The sequence below is a fragment of the Lonchura striata genome, chromosome 3, assembly GCF_046129695.1.
Source record: "Lonchura striata isolate bLonStr1 chromosome 3, bLonStr1.mat, whole genome shotgun sequence".
In the NCBI taxonomy this organism is placed as follows: domain Eukaryota; kingdom Metazoa; phylum Chordata; class Aves; order Passeriformes; family Estrildidae; genus Lonchura; species Lonchura striata.
In genome coordinates this window covers 15,252,450-15,269,808 of record NC_134605.1, presented here as the reverse complement: position 1 = coordinate 15,269,808, position 17,359 = coordinate 15,252,450, and the positions used below count along the sequence as shown (strand labels likewise).

The 17,359-nt window shown below is 37.1% G+C and overlaps 1 protein-coding gene across 1 annotated transcript in view; it reads right to left on the bottom strand.

Annotated features, from left to right (window-relative positions):
* The window catches only part of PLEKHH2 (pleckstrin homology, MyTH4 and FERM domain containing H2), a 53,275-nt gene extending 36,161 nt beyond the window's left edge, over positions 1–17,114 (bottom strand). Inside the window, exons 1-3 of the mRNA XM_021526437.3 lie at positions 17,069–17,114; positions 16,081–16,196; positions 12,673–12,802 (exon numbers count right to left, since the gene is read on the bottom strand). Of these exons, the coding sequence (XP_021382112.1) occupies positions 12,673–12,802; positions 16,081–16,109 (159 nt within the window). The 5' untranslated portion in view covers positions 16,110–16,196; positions 17,069–17,114. The remainder of the gene's footprint in view (positions 1–12,672; positions 12,803–16,080; positions 16,197–17,068) is intronic.
* Between the last annotated feature and the right edge of the window lie 245 nt (positions 17,115–17,359).

The window sequence follows — 17,359 nt, the reverse complement described above, 5'->3', positions numbered from 1 at the left end:
TCACCTCTGAGAGGGGAAGGCCCTGATCTCTTACTTTATAGTGATGCCTAATGAAGCATGGGCTTAGTCTTTGCCCAGGGCATTGGAAAACCCCTGCAATTTACAGGATTTATTTTGAAGGCTTTCCCAACAATACAGAACAAAAGAGGCCGGAAAGATATACTTTGTCTACATTTTGTTTTGTTATGAGCCCTCTAGGCTGATTTTGCTGAATTTTTTTATAAAGTAAGCCCTGGTTTGAAGTAACACTTGAAAGCTCATAAGGTATTCCATGACTTAAGGATTTAGTGGTTCTCAGGAAATATCTAGATAAGACGTCATTTCATCTGAAGAGAATGAAACATCAAATAATTAATATTGCCATACTCCCTCAGTATTCAGCTTGAAAAATTGTTCTAACAAAAGTGTATGATGCAAATAATGTAAATGAAACCCATTTATTCCTTCTTCAGTTTACTGCATGTTTTTAAAATAATCAGTTTCATCCTGTCTTGTTTGTACTTAATTTCTGGATTTTTCAGTTTCTTTTTCACTCTCCATCTTTTTTCTGTTCCCAATTATGTTGTTAATCACATGAAACTTTTAGCACCATATCCATACAAGGACAGAGTCATCAGTTTCTATCAATCAATAACTGAAAATGGAGAAAATGAGTTTTCACAAACAGAAAAAAAAAGAGCTATGACTCACCTTCTAGTACTTTCTCATACAATACAAAACCCCAAAGTCTACATTATAATAATACCACAACACCACTGATACAAGAGCAACAAACATTTCAGAATCCACACGGTTATGATCAGGTCCCCAGTGAGTTGTTTTGCAAGAACTCTTCTAAGGATGTGATCTTCCCAGTCATTCATTTGCCAGATGAACAGGGAGATAAGCCTTCTTTGTTCCTCTCTGGTCAGATATTTAATTTCATGTTTAAATGACCTCATGTTAAGATTTTAACTTCGAGTTTAATTTTTGGAATTTTGAGTTCTAAGGTTACTTTGCATCTGTCTTATTAGTTTTACATTCAAACTGATGTTTGGTTTGCAAGACTCACTTTAATATAATTTTTCAGACATTTATTTTTTAGTGAGTTGGGATTCAGAAATTGAGGTTACTTCTGAATATAAGATCAGCTAACATTTCATTGTAGTAAAGACATTGTGCTAAACATAGTGGAAGTGCAGGTACTAATAATGAACTAATACTCTATAATGTTTTGACTTAATATTATGACAGAAAACTATTATAATTGTGACAGAAATTATAATATTATGACAGAAAACTTCAGATATTTATATTGTGAAATTCACTGATGAGTAGCAAGTTGTTCATCAACTTTCACAGGCAATTTGGAAATGAATGGCAGCAACTGGCATATTTACATTTCATAAGTTAAGGTCATTTCATCTGTAAGGCAGTATCAGAAATGTGACAGATTTAATAAATGGAACTAAAGCCTGAAAATGTTGTTTGCCAAATTCACCCAGCTTCCACTGCAGCACAACCAGCTCCCAACGTGGCTTAAACCTGCAATCAGCTGTTCTCTCCAGCAGCATCTCAGGATCACTGGGTACTGCTGCTCTTCTACACAAACACTTGAGTCCTGGAGAACCCAGCGCACTGAAGGGCCATGTTCCCTCCACAGCTGAGCACTGACACTGCACAGTGCACCTCTTGTCAGGAATACACACTGTTGCACAGGACTAGGACAGAATAATCTGTTCATGTAGACTACTGGGACAAAGAATGTGAATAAAGCTCTTGCTAATATGAATGTAAAGCCAGGAGCCAAAGAAGCTGAGAGAATACTACCAAGTGAAAGAGCATTCCAGGATTATAAAGGCAAGAACAAAGTCTATTTTTGCTTCTTCAATAGTTAACTATTGAAGGTTTCAAGAAGGTGTGCTAAGAATCCTTGTGTGGTCTCACAATATGGATATGTCAATCAGCTTCCTGGCAACAATTAAATGTGAGAATTTATTTGCAAAATTTCTAAAGAGTCTTCAGCTTTCTTTAGGAGACTCCTGTTAAAAAAAAGCAACCTACATTATTCAGCATTTCAACATGCTGCATGCCCCAGTTCAACACACCTCTTGTAGGGAATTATTCTTGTCACCCACATTGGATTACTGCAAACCACCAATCAAATATCATGGTTACCAAACATGATCAAATATCATGGTCAAATCAAATATCACGGTTGCCAAACATGAGCACATCTGTTAAAATTAAACTTGCCAGCATTTTAATAATTTTGGTGCTACACAATAATCATGGAGTCCTGATTTTCCCATTATTTAGAGTTTATATAGGTTTGTTTTGCAGGGTCTACTGTAACAATAATGAAACTTTAAAGATGGTTTTTCCACTTGCATAAATAATCACCAAATGTTTTTTCCTGAAAAGTTAGATTTAAATCTATACTCTGCTTTGCTTGCTTATAAGCCTATGAAGTTAAACAGAAGAAATGACTACCATAGAATACTCTGAAGGCTATCAAACTTGCTGGGCAAAAGATTGGAACAATTTCTAAGTTAAGAATTTTTCTTCATAAACAAAACCTAACCTTAAACCTTCTTCTTAAGTGAGTGACACGTTTCTCAACAGTGATCACGGCATTACTGAGAGAAGGTGGAAATATGAGGCTGGTCAAATAGCTAATGGTTTAAATCAAGTCATGCTTTGAACTCATCAAGAATAAAATGCAGTGCTAAATCCTTTGTACCCAAAGGCTATGAAGACCATTTCAGACCATGCATTGATAGCTTAAGATCCTCAAATATTTTTTTTTTTTTAATCCTTAACCAGAGGATGGATGTGGCAGGTAACAGCAGCCATATCAGAGGCGAATGTCAGATGCAGAAGAACTCTCACCTCTGGCAGCATCCTGAATACTGACAACCAACTCTGACTTTATAAAGAACACCATTTGAAAAAAAAGAAACATCTGTTCAACCAGACCTCTGTCCCTCCCACTTCTTTCTGTATTATACCTCAGCAAATTGCCAGTGTCACTGGATCAGCCATTAGGTGAGACATTGCTCATGAACTACTGTCTGTAAAGGATCAGCTGACATAAAGTTGGCTTCCCAGGAGAAACATGGAGGGCCATCATGTTATTAATAACATATTTGGCATGTGAAATATGTTTAAGCTTAATTTTCTATCATGTCCCAAATAAGGTAACTTGAAATAATGCCCCAGTTCAACACATCTCTTGTAAGGAATTGTTCTTGTCAACCACACTGGATTGGTGCAAATTCAGTAAGAATTCAGAGATGTCCTGTCATAATCTATGCTCGTTTTTATTTTACAGTCTTAAATATACAAAAAATAGATAAATATTGACTAAAGTACACAGGTAAGGAAGAAGAGATGCTACTTTAACCTGCACTTTCTCCTTCTGTCTTTAAGTGAAAAATCCTCTTACAGTTTCCAGAAAACAGATTAGTGCATGCTGCATCAATTACTGTATTACAGAAAACAGTTTCTATTGTTAGAAACAGATTTTAAACTTAGCAAGGAAATAACTACTCTACATCTGACACTCATCAAATTGAGCTATTTTTGTTCAAACAATGAACAGAGAAATGCCACATGTGAATAAATAGTCAACGCTTTGAAGAAACATGGCAGCAATAAAAACAGAGGTGTACTACCTTGGAGGTCTGGACATTGAAGTACAACACAGTCACTGGGAATTTTGTACAATACAAAGGAAAATAATAAAGTGATTCCTTTTCAAGGGTCACCTGGAAGTTTCTTGGCTGTATTCAGAAATGTTAAACATACATGTTTTGTGTAAGTAAAGAAATATTCATTTGAGTAAAGCACATATTACATGAAATCAGCAAAGGGTATAAACTCAAAACTAATCACTTACAAATTTCAAAAATGCATCTTTTGTATGCATATATGTGTATATAGACTTTCATTTTTGTACATATATGTAGAGATCATTATTCCTGTTGTGTGTATTTGAGAGAAATTACAGCAATAAAGTGACGACTTTCCTGTTGCTTGAAATAGCTATTTAACAATTTTAAAGGGAACATTTTATTTTTAAAATGAAAATTGTTGTAATTAGTTTCTTTTGGAAATCTGAAAAATGTTTGTTATGCATAGGAACAAACTCCTATTGTTTACTCAAGTCAATATTCAACACAATTTATCCCATTCATATCTGAAATTTACATTATAATCCTTGCAAAATATCGTGTATCTTAGTTTTTAATATTAGAAACAACACAGTTGTATTACATAGACTTTTTTGAAATCTTTTTGAAATGCATATAGGAAAAAATGCAGCCAATTATGAATAAAAAGAAAAGCATCACTTCTCTGTATGTCTTTCAAACCATGTTGGTAATAGGTCAAAGTTTTATTAAGAAAAAATGAGTTAAAACCTAATGTTTCTGAACAGTTTGTCTGTTGATGAAATGCAGAAGTTCCAGTGATTTGAGAATTATATGTTTCAAGTCTGTTTTTCTTGCACTTCAATTTTCAAATCTTCATCATCTGAGAAAAAAGCCCAAACTATCTGTGGCTGAAAAAGAATGTTCCCCATTAAAAACAAACAAACAAACAAACAAAAAAGAAAACAAAAAAACAAAACAAAACAAAAAAAAAAAACCCAACCAAAAAACCAGTAAATCCGCCCATTTTTAGATTCAGTGAACTACTAGTCCTTATACCACACAAGACTTACCAAAACCAGAGACATGGGCATATTGTTGCTTCTACAAATAAAGAAATAGGAGAAGCAATTGAGGGATAAACACACCTCCAACTGTCTTTCAAAAGTGCCAGTAGATATAAACAGGTGATGAATACACAGAGGCTGGCAACTAGAAGACACTCATTTTTCACATTGAGTAAAAAAGATTCTAGAAGTGCCTTTTAATAGAAGGTACGAAGACAAAAGATCTGAAGGTTTTTTTTTGTGTGAGATACTTGGTAAGTTTATAAATGGTTTGAAGAATATGCCTGCCAGCTACTACATCTGAACAAGATTTACCCTTTTTATTCTATATTTCTATCTTTAGACCAAGTATTTCAACAATTCTCTGCATTTCTAGAAGAAAAGTCAGTACTTCTTAAAAGCAAGTGATCTGCTCCTCAATGGTTTGATGACAACCAGTTTTCACGTTTTACAATATGCTGTGCCAAATCATATACAGCCTTGCACATATGAGTTAAAAGTGCAAGTTAAAAGCAAAGAACTCTTATAGAAGCATGACTTACTCTTTACAAAAAGCTCTCTCTTCTAGTAGTTTAGCTTAGGAAAATACAGTAATATTCTTCCTAGTTCTCCAATTAATTTATTAAAAACCTGACTAGGTATGTTCCCCTATATTTTCCAACATTATTCCATCTGCCTTGACATTTCTATATATTATGTTATCTCTATAAGGGCAGTACTGGATCTTTATAAGTTACAACAAACTTTAAAATATGACCTGACCAATTAAGCCATATATACAAAACACCTTAACAAAGAGATGTGAAATAAATATACTAACGTTTCATAGGAAAAATAAAAAAGAAGATAATTTGTAAAGAAGGAATGAGCACATGCCTTGATAAAGAAATACTTTGGTTTTTATTGACTCATTTTTTTTATCCCAAAGGGAATGCAATAATTAGACTTATCTTTAATTGAACAGCTTTGCATTTAACTTAATAGTAGAAATCCAATTTGTTCTATAATCTAGGAAATTATACTTCAGACCCACCTGCATTTATAAAATTAAATATGCTGTCAATGAAAAATTGTTATTTTGGCACAACAGCTTTTCCCTAGAACAATATGAAACTCAGGTTTTTAGTCCTCAAAATGAAGAACTGCTTTCTGACCCTAATATTCTTTTTGTCACAGATATCCCCAAAAGGACTAACACTAAAGGCTAAGTCTCAATGGGGCTCAGATGTTCTTTAGGCTACTTACAGACAAAGCATGTATTCTAGATGAAATTTTACGGTTTGTTATTATTTCCTACATGAAAAAAAAATCAGATAAAGAATTTGCCACCTGGATTAAATTCAGAAAACTACAGCCTTGTATTTCCCTCCTATCTCACCTGAATGCTCACCTAGGTTGTGACTACTGCAACACAGCTTAGGCTCACAACCTGGCAGTTTGCAAGCTGCCACTTTTCAGCACTTACCCATGGTTTTTCTTCTCCCATCATCTTCATTTTAAATATCAATTAACAGGTAAATGGCCACAAATCTTTTCATGAACAAAGCATTGTCAACCATTCATCTGCAAATTTGCCATCTAACCAATTCCTTTTTATTTTGTCACAAAAATGTAAGAAGTGCAAAAACAATTTGATTCTTTGATGTCAAAGTTGCATCTGTATGAGCATACACATGCACACACCACAAACAGACACACACCCACTTCTGCAGGTGACCAGCACTTCTACAATCTGCATGTGCAGAACTGCAATCCTGTTCACATCTAACTGCAGCAACTTCTGGCACTGCTCTCCTAGGTAGGCAAAAGTCACTGCCTAATTGCAAGCCTTTCTTCCTTCTCCTTTTTAGCAATTCAGCTCATTCCTATGAACTGTGCTTAGTACAAAAGCCTTTCCTTAAAAGAAAATGAAACCTCCAAAAATTATCAGTCGCTATTTGCTCAGTTTCCAAAATGAAAAAAAAAACATGCTCAACATTTATCTTTCTCTCCTTGATGAGACCAGTTTTACTACAGAGTTATCTTACTTTTAAGTTCTTTTTGATACTTCAACATAATTTTAAAAATTATTTAGCTCCAAAGATTTTTTGGTGGTCATTAAATGAGTGAAAAGTACATATGAAAAAACAGTCTTTCACATGTCAGTTGAGTTCATTGTAGCAAAATTCATTATTTCTTTGGAAAATTATATAACTTAAAAATATAACATAGAAAAGCCCAGAGAGGGGAGTCTTCCAGAACTGGTAGTATAGGACGGCTGCCAGCAAACATACAGATTTAAAAAAGTTAAATTCAGCAGTGGTATTTGAGGAGGCAGTGTAGTGAAGGACAATTGAGCAGCATGTAATGCTGGCTTAGTAACTGCTTTTCCCAATGTCAGTCACAGAACTTTCCTAAGCCGGGTAAAACACTAGGAAATTCCCTCTTTCTGGTACTCATCTTTCCCAACTCAGATCTTATCCTGATAGGTAAATTGCAGAGACACAATCAAACACAAATTAGGTAGACGGCCACTCTTAGCACAGACATTATCATAGCATTGAAAATCTTGAGTGAAGATATTGTTCAGTGAGAGGGAAGAAGGTACCAAAGCCCTTTGGCAGGCAAGGAGAAAGAAGTCTCACATAGTGCTTAACATAAAAAAGACAAACATATATCAAGAATATGTTCATCTGCTTTGTTTTGTACTGACCACTGTACTGCAATTGAGGAAATTCCGGTACCTGTATCTCCCTGAATTGTGGCTTCTGATTAAAGCTACAACATGAATGTCCACCTGAAACAGGAGGTGCCACCGCCTGAGAGGTGATGACTTGAGAAACAAAGGTACCACTCGTGGCCAGCATTTTAAAAAAAGAAAACTTGACTGAAACAGAATTTATTCATGACATTGAAGTGTATAGAACACTTTAGAAACCCATGGTAAAGGAGCAAGAGATTCCAGAAATATATCCAAGACAGCATGTTGCACTTTAAAGACAAAACAACAGGTATTTAAAGCAAGAAAGTACACTCTCAAGGAAATGAAAATTAAATGAGCAAAAAGACTTCTCACCACCAAAAATGGGGAACAAAATTTTGTAGCTGTTCTAAGTGAAATGCTAAACAAGTACTAGATTGGCTAAGGACCCACTATCAGTTTCCACAACTTCCATCAACTTCCCCATCTTAGGTGGGCTGTAACAGAAGAGAATACCACCAGAGAGGAGATATTAATCCTCTGGCCTCACAGCAAAGACTGTGCTCTTAATGCCATTACCCAGCCATGCCTCTACAAGAACAACTAATTTATTGCTTCCTGAGTTTTCTTTTTCTAATTTTTTTTTCCATTTTCAACCTCCTTAGAAAGAATGTAGTTTTAAGATGTACAAAAACAAGAAAACAAAAAAAAAAAAAGCTCCACCATTTTAAAAAGGCATAGCATAAACTTAATAATAGATAAGGGATAAAAATGAAACTGTAAGAAACATGTAGGTATTAAAAAGGTGTAAACAAACCTACTACTCTATTCATATAAACTTTTATTCTCCTTAACTTTCCCTGCTTTCTCCTGTTTGTACCTTCCTAACTGCACTGAATTATTCCCCACGATGAGAAGAATTTTTAAGGACAACTAAATACTGAAAAATAATCTTCATCTGAATAATTTTTGTTCAATTGTATTCTGCTCCCCTTTACCTTTCATAATCCTTTGATTGCAAATGGAAATACTCATTGTGCTTTTTTACAATTTTTATATTGGCAATCACTGCGTAAGTCTAATAAGTTACTGACTTTTCCTCCAAAAACAACATTAAACATGAAATTGCCATGCCAGAGATAACAAAACAGACTGCATCTGCTTCATTTTCAAATGTCAAATGACATACCATAAATAGGACTGTGAAAGGAATAAAAATACATTGGGACATGGATTTAGCTGTTGGTTTGTAAGACAAAGTCCAAAATGCATTATGCTTTAGAATATACTGAAAATAGTATTTAGCCTAAAAATCAATTATTCTATTTTCATTATCTGTTCAGAAAGCATAAATAATATTACATTTGTGATGTACACACTTGTTGCTAGCTGAGCATGTATACCGAGAATATCCAAGTGGAAGGTTAAAACAACGTACATATGAAAAGAATTCTCCCTCATAATTATTTATATTTGTTGAAAAACACTTAAAACATAACTTAATGACCCTCAACACTGCAGGAAACAAACTTGGAGACATTAATAGGAAGCTTGAGTATTACAGGACAGCCCATAACACAGCACTTGGTTAGTGCCATATTCAGTCCTTATGGGTTCTGATGAAATTCAGTGGAGGCTGCCCAAGAGGGAATTCAACACAGCTATGTAGTTCTCCTGCTGAAACGATTTTTTAGTGGTAGAAAAAACATCATCTTTATACCTTATGTTGCATGCATATTCTAGGTGAAAAATACACCAACTTTTCCTGTGACTTGAAATGCCAGCTGGAAGCTAAACTTGCAGTAGAAACATGTAATTTTTTACTCAACAAAGGTTTTTTTTGTAAACTCTTCACACACGTAAGACTCAAGCTGCATTAAAATACAGGCTTCTGCTTAAAGCTCAGTTTCATGGCCATCCTAAATTTGGCTTACTAGGATAGTTTCTAACATCATTCCTTAAATTCCTGTAAAGACCTCTCCCACTCAGCAGCAGCTTCTGCTTCAAACTTCAACAAGGTCTCTTTCTTTGCACGTTAGATTTATAAATATAGACTTTACTTGGCAAAATGAAAAAACATTAAAAACACATAAACAACAGGGAATGGATAAAGTTTTCTGGAAATACTGTATATTGCCTTGCTTCTCTCTCTTCTCCTCAAATTTAGTAAAAAATTAAAGCTCCAGTAGCTGTACTGCTGCAACACATTTGCAATGCAAATTTCTCAAACTCCTCAACTGAGTTTCAAGGATGACTACTTCCTAAATTTACAGAACACAGTCAACAGAATAATATACTCAAGACTTTTCATGTTAATTCTTCATTTATTTGCAGAGGTGCTGTTAAATAAAATAACTTTGCAAAGGTATTTGATTTCTAGTGTATAAGGAAAGTACTTTAATTAATCCAGCCTGAATACATATGCAAATGTTGGAAATGGCTAGATTCAAGACATCCCTTATTTAAATCTGATTCTAGACAGTTTTACAACAAGAGGAAGAACCCAATGTCAGTTTCTGGCAAGTCATACACATGGGGTAAGGGGATGTAAACTCCTTTCCCTGATACTGTCTTGAAGAGATACACAAACACAAACACCTCTCAAACACAGGCAGAGGAAGAAGGCTGGAGAATTACCACCAATCCATTTCTCTTATCTTCCTGTTCAGACTCCCTGTTTTTGTCACAGTATCATTCTCACTCCGTTTTCTACAACAATTACATAGCATAATACCCACAGGGTTTTATGGCTGTCACAGACAGCAGATTTTGTTGCTGCTTTCAAGTGGAACAATGTCTGCTGTTATTGTTCAATGTTTCAGTACACATTTCATAGAGTAGAGATGATTGTAAACAAAACCACAAATAAAGGCCTGTGCTTATCAAAGTAAGGGTGAGAATTATTTCTGACACATATGCCAGTGTCTTTCATTCTATAACAGGTAACAAATCCAGAAAGTATCTATAAAGCCTGATATCAGCTGCATTATTTTGTCATTAGTATCAGGATGACTGTCAACTACTGGCCAATTGGTTGTTCATTACTCCCTTTACTATTTCCCAAATATATTTTTGAGGAACAATCCCATGCAGTTGAATTTGAAACTAGTGGGAGTGTATCTTTCCTTTAACCAATACTGAGGGCTATTGGTATAATTTCAGAAATTAAAATGTGAAAAAAAAAACTACTGAATTTTTGGCAAATTAAACCAACTCAGAAATAAATGCAAAGATTTTATTGCCCATTTTGAAAATGGTTGCTTTTAAATTGTGCCAACCTTCTAAATTTGCAGATGAATATGATCAAATTTTATTAAGCTGTGACCAGACTTTGATACATGTCCCAACTGAATTCCAGTTAATGAGTGAAAGATTCATATTAAAAAGTCAAAGTGGTCCAGTAAGGAAAAAGATCATTTTTAATGAAGTCTGCTAATGCTCTGCTCTGGAGAGTTTTATGTCGAATTATCCCGACTGAATACTTGTTGGAACTGTGGTCTTCAACAGAAAATGTTTCTCTCATGTAACTCCTGTAATCACTTTGCTTTTTCTGAAATTTCTGAGCAAGGTAAGGCAAACTAAAACAAGAGGGCAGTAACATAAGTTCTGAAGTTTTTTTAATCTATTTCAGAGTCATATTGCTCACAGATGAGAGCATAATTTGCCTTTGAATACTTTATTTTGAGCACAGTGCTGAAGATCTGTGGTTTTATCCACCTTATTCTGTTTGTTTGGGGGGTTTTGTGTTGATATTTGAAATTATATGATTATGCATACATTGCTATTAATTTAAGAGGGTATTTCTAGTAGTAAAGAGCCTGTAAATGCAAACTGTAAATGAACAAATTGAAAAGTCAAATAAAGCATTCAAATTTCTAAAATCTTTCTTTAAACTTATATAGTTTTGTGAAGTGTTGTTCACGAATCTTAACTTTTTGGTTGCCAAATCTGCAATCATCAGCAGCCACATAAAACGTGGTAGTAATGGCTGCTAGAAGGTTGCCAGGAAAGTCATGTCCAGTGTTCGGCCACTTTCCATCCCAAAATGCAGTGATCCAGATGGGGTAAAGAGACAGAGCAGATACCCCTGACCTAACAGCTCTGACTGTGTAAGCATCCAGTGATCTGCTGAGTGCTTCAGCAGCCAGGATGGCACTTTTGGATGGATATTCTCCCCCAAGACTGATGATAGTAACTTGCTCGTCTCTGAGCCTTGCTAATTACAATAAAAGGCACAGGTAGTTTTCCTTTTTTTTTTTTTTTTTTTTTTTTAATTCTTAAATGAAATTTCAAGGATGACTTTTGCACAGTTCATTTTTCTTCCCAGACCTAATATTCTGCAATAACTCTTCAATAAGAGTTTTCCATACAGAAAAATTGCAGGATTAGGAAAAAAAATCAAGAGTTTTCAACTACCCTGTTTCCTAACAGCAATATTTTTAGTTATGTTGAAGCAGAGCTATTTGGAGTACTAGCTATAAGAATACAATTTCAGTGGAATTTGGAATATAATAATAATTATTTGATAAAAAAAATTATTAGAATTTTTTTATACAGCTGTAAATATTCATGCCTACTTGATGAAAATAAGTCTAATACAAAAAAATACCAAATTTCTTTATTCCATTTTTTTTTCCATCTCAAATTGAGGTTGGGTGCCTCCAAAGAACAAATAAGGCCATGAAAAGATAAAATTAATAGCAATAAATTGCAAATTTTATTCAGTCAAGAACTGACATAATTTCTCTGCTGAAAAATAAAGTAAATATTTAAACAATATTTTTCAAATTAAATGATAAAATACTTTTTGACTTTCTGGATCTGGAGACTCAGATGATGAGCCATAGTTGGATATGTCTTCTTATAAGAAAATGAAGTCTGGTAAATTAGATGATATGTTAAAGAATACTGGGGAAAATAATACTTCTGGATTTTCTCCATGATGATTTCTGTGTCTTAAATCACATCTCAAATACTTAATAAATGTGTTAAGTATTATTCAGTGTTGTAAAAGTGATTACTGGATTTTTTTTTTTTTTTTCTGCAGGAGAGTTGCCATTATGCTCTTACTTGAAAATGAACATTTCTTGCTGGCAATTCTGATGTGTAAAATTTTTTCACAGCATTAAAACATACATGGTTTCCATATATTTTATTGCAAAAAGCTCTTTTTCCCCTTCTGAAAAACATCTCGTACTTGTAATCTTGTAATCCCAAACCATGACTTGTGATCGACCCCCATAATGAAATAAAATAATTTATACATCATTAAAATCCATCCCATGAGGCCTACCTTTTCTGCTAACAGTTCTCTGATCTTGCTTGCCTGGAGACGAAATTTCATTAACTGTGACTCCAAAGTTAAACATCTTTCCTTCCAGTTTACAGTACCTTCTGGCTCTGAAAGTTCAGCCATATTTATGCTGGAAAAAGAAGGGGAAAAAATCTCCATGTCAAATTCAGTCTGTATTTAATGTCTGACTTTAATATGCATACTAACCTATTTTATATAAATCTCAGGAATGCCCCCAAATTTTGCACAAGTACAGTTTCATAAAGCATGGTAAAATTATTTTAAGTTTTCTGAGGCCCTTTTCATAACTATCAAGTTCTGAAATCTGTGATAATATTTACATTTTTTGTATTTTAATTTCTTCAATTATCCTATGGCTGCAATTATTTCTCCTTGATAAGCAGAGACACATCTCACATTTTAATCTTCAGTTACTGCATTTATCCCTTCTTACTCAGGAGTGTCTTGTAGGGAACTGAGCTTTTGCTTAGCAAATGTTTTATATATATGTAACTGCTTGTGAGTTAGTAGAATATTTGGATTTATGCAAGTTTAATGTTTGGCAGACCACTCTTTTAAAAGTCCTTTAAAATTCTGCTTAATCAAATTGCTTTAAAATTCAATATCCTTAACAAGATAGAAGTTTCTGATTCCAAATGTAAAGGTGGGTGAGCAAATGGTCTCTAATGGACCCCCCACATGAAAAACAATCTTTTTGCATTAGCTGTTGCAGATCTCAGGACGTTCAGGCATGTTTCAGTCTCCACTCTGCTTTTCTCCACATTTAACTGCTCATGCCTTCTGGAAATTAGCCTCAGTGCCCTTCTGGACAAGCATTTCTGGAAAAAATTATTCAGGATGAGAGCTGGCTCATCATGGTTTGAGTCTGAGAAGCCAAGAAAATCATCTGTGTGTAAGCAGAAGGACTGGGCTCTGTTGTATTCCAAGTATTTGTAGACAGTTTAATAGAGTAAGTGGATGGCTGAATGTAACCATTCAGTCCAAAATCCTCTTGCTAAGTAAAGGCCTGGCCTTTGCAGGCCTCTGGACACTTAGGTTTGGCTTTGAAAATAAAGTCTGAATAGCTCCTAAGTATCCAATTTATCTCAAAAATAATAAACATGTAAAAAAAAAAAACATTCAGTGGAAGGCCATTGGAAAGAAAGAACTGCAAGTCATAATGTTATATTGCATGTTTGTCACTTCAACAGTGGGACGTGGATGAGGAAAGGCAAGTAGCCACTGTTTCCAGTATGATGAAGCAGGCTGATAGAGGAGGATTAAGGCTAATACAGATCTCCACACTGCAAGTCCTGACACAGATGATGGATGAGTAAGTGACACCACTGAGAGCCCCCCTCCCACGACTATGCCAGGCCTCCAGAAGCCCAGCTTCAGGCACTTCCCTTCCTCCCTGCATTGGAAGAGGCAGCCCCACATGAAACCCCTCAGGTGGAGACCAAACACCTGTGAATTTATCTTCTCCATTGTTTTTGACAACAGGAAGAAAAAAGGAAAAGCACCACAAGACAGATCAAAGTCATGAGCCAGATTCCAAAAAGTCCTTAATTTTTCTTTGCTACAGTAGTATTTTCTATTTCTCTTCTAAATTCCCATGTCTCATGTGACTCTCAAATTAATTTTAACTAAACAGGTGAAAAACCCTGGCTCAAAACCTTCTTTCCTTTCTCATACCGTAAACTCCTTGTTTCTTTAATTCCGTAATTTAGAAGGAAAACTAGGAAAGAAAAACTGATTTGTAACTTTTTTCCACAATCACTTGTCTGAAGGTAACCGCTCCATTTTTCACTCTTTCTTCCTTTGGTCCTGCAGAATTCAAGCTGCTAAACCAGAGATTACAACTATCCCTTTTCAGGAATCTCCCACTTCAGATTCCCTAAGGAATCACTAGGATTTAAGTACATTATTAAAATAGTTTCCTAAGATGATCCTACAACACCCACATTCTAAAGACAAGCAATTCAACTGCAGTCTTCCTAGGTGACCAAGACACCTCTGGTGCTTTTTGTCATTCTCCTTTTAAGCTTAGCAGAAAATTCCCTGGACTGTCAGGGAAGCAAACTGCTCACTGTTGTCCTGTTCCTAATCCATGATCGTCTCTGCTTGTCCAGAATCCCCCCGTTCAAGGTGGGGAAAGGTGCCCATTATTTTGGAGGGGAGAAGTAGTTTCAGTTGTTGCAGATTTATCTGGATTATGGTCTCGTAAGTAATGAGGAGTGGCATGTTTAATATTAGACTATTTGGGATATTTTAGGTTTTTCCTTTTTAGCTAATTGCAGCTACATAAAAAAGAAATGGATGAGGCCAACATCTAGTTACCAGTGGGATATTTCAGTGTTTGTGGCAGTGAAAAAACAAATGGGTCAAGTAATGAAAGAATTTTTTTTTTTATAGGGTGCAATATTGCAGGGTGGAGTTAAAAATGTTTGTTTTTCAACAGACAAAACATCTGAGTAGATGGATTTCTGGCAGTGAACAGTGTGTCCAGCCAAGTAGTTTCCCAATGTCCAAACTCATTAATATTCCACTGCATAAGCATTGTGGATAAAAAGATTGAAAGTAACTTTTTTTTATTGCGGGTTCTTTGCTTGACATTGTAATAATTTACTTTTTATTTTCCAACAAGCCAATGGGTTCTGGAAATATTTACAGGCACATAACACACTGTTTACACTTGCATAGTGAATGATCTTACTTAGAATCAATGACTTCCTGTTTCTTGTCTGATTCCCCAAGGGAGGATAAAAATGAGTTCATCTTCTCTTGGCTTAATAGAGTACTCTGAATCAGCACTCAAACCTACACAGAGTCCGCCCCTTCTTCCTGCTCCAGTTCCCACCACAAAGCCCTTCGTTTCCCCTGAGTCTTAAAAAGTTAAATCTTTTGAAAAGTAAACTAAAAAAGCGCACATTAAAGCCTTAAGTTCTAATTATGTCATCAAAAATTAATTGAGACAAGTTTGACAAGTCTGGAAAGACTAAATTTGTCTTTTTCATTTTTTAAGTTTATAAACCTCTTTCTAGGCTTCAAGAAGTCAGAATGTCACATTCTCCCCAAAGGGATTGATATAATTTCCTTTTCTTTGCCGTCTGCTTGGAAATTATCAAAATACATTTCAGGGGGGAGGGAACAATGTTCTACCTTTTTGAAGCATGTTAAAAAAATTTACATATTCCTTATCACATTGTCAGTGTTTTCCTCTGTTTTTAACAAAATGCAGTGTTTAACTAAACGCTTCATATTCTGTCCGTATGTTCTGGATGTCCTTTCTGCTGGAGAAAGTTTGGAAAGTTCTTCTGTTTCAACAGGCGTGGGTTTGTGCAGTGCATAGTGGATTCCCTTCACCATCCTGAAATATTTAGTGGCCTAAATGCATTTGGACCATACCTCTTGAATTTCAAGTCCATTTCTTCCATCTTTTCACCCAAACTCAGCACTTATAAATATTTTTGGTGCCATAAAGATTGAACTGGAGAAGGGAAATGATGAGACACAAAGTGGACCTGTGTAGGAATCAAGGAAGTCATTCTCAGGTTTGTTGCTGGCCAAGGCCCTTACTCACCTCCAAACACTGGTAACTTTATTTTCCATTTGACTCATTTTGCATAATTCTATGCTCAAACAAACTGTTGCCTGCACTATTTAAAACTCCCTTCAAAATCTGAGGTAGGAATGTTTTTTCTGCTGCTTCCTAGCTATTGATGAGGTTGTTCCCGTGAAGTGACGCAGTCAGGCAGTGCTTGCCCACTCCAGCCCCGGGCGCAGACCCCCACAAACCCGGATTTCAGGGGCCAGGCTGCCGCCTCCCAGCCCATTGCTGCCTGCTCGGCTTCCCAGTGTCAAATGCGTGCAGCAAACAAGATTAAAGCGCGCAGGATCATTTTATGTCCTTTTCCTGATGACAGCAATTTTTAAGCCGCAGTGTGACGCCACACTACGTCCCGATTTAATTTGTTGAAATTCTGAAAGCTAGCCGTGCAGGTATCTCAAAAGTATCGTAGTTTTGCACGTTTGTTTGGAAGTCGTGTTCCTCTCGCTCCTCTATATTTGGGAGGACGGTAGGGATGCGGCAGCGGCACTGCCAACGGGACGAGAGGAGCCGGGACCTTACGGGACCTCACGGGACCTCAGGCACGCCAGTCCCCAGCCGTGGGGACACCGCCTAGGGACAACCGGGAGTCCTGCCGTGACCCGACACCCCGCGGTGATCCGACCCAGCATCACCCTCCGCCCCCGCCGCCCGCCGGTGTCACCCGGGGGCACCGCGCCGCTGCCCCGCCGCCGGCACCGCCGCCCCGCCGGGAAGGGCCGGGGCCGGCCGGGCGCGGCCCCGCTCGCCAAGGGAGGGAAGGGGGCAAGGAAAGGGAGGTCAGACCTGGCCGGCCGTGGCTCGCCGCGCCGGGCGCCGTCCGGGCTGTGGGCGCTGCCCGCGCCCCTCGGCGCCCGCCCCACCATCCCCGCGGCGAGCGGCGCGGCCGCCTGAGCGACGGCCGAGGCGGCCACTGAGCAGCGGGGCCGCCCCCGGCGGGGCGCCCGGGCGGGGCTTGCGCGGCTCCGCGGCCCCGGGCCCGGCGGGAGGAGCGGCCGCGGCCGCGGCGCTTCCCGGGCCGGGCCTGCCGCCGGGATGCGCTCCCGGAGCCGCCGCCTCCCCCGCCTGCTCCGGCCC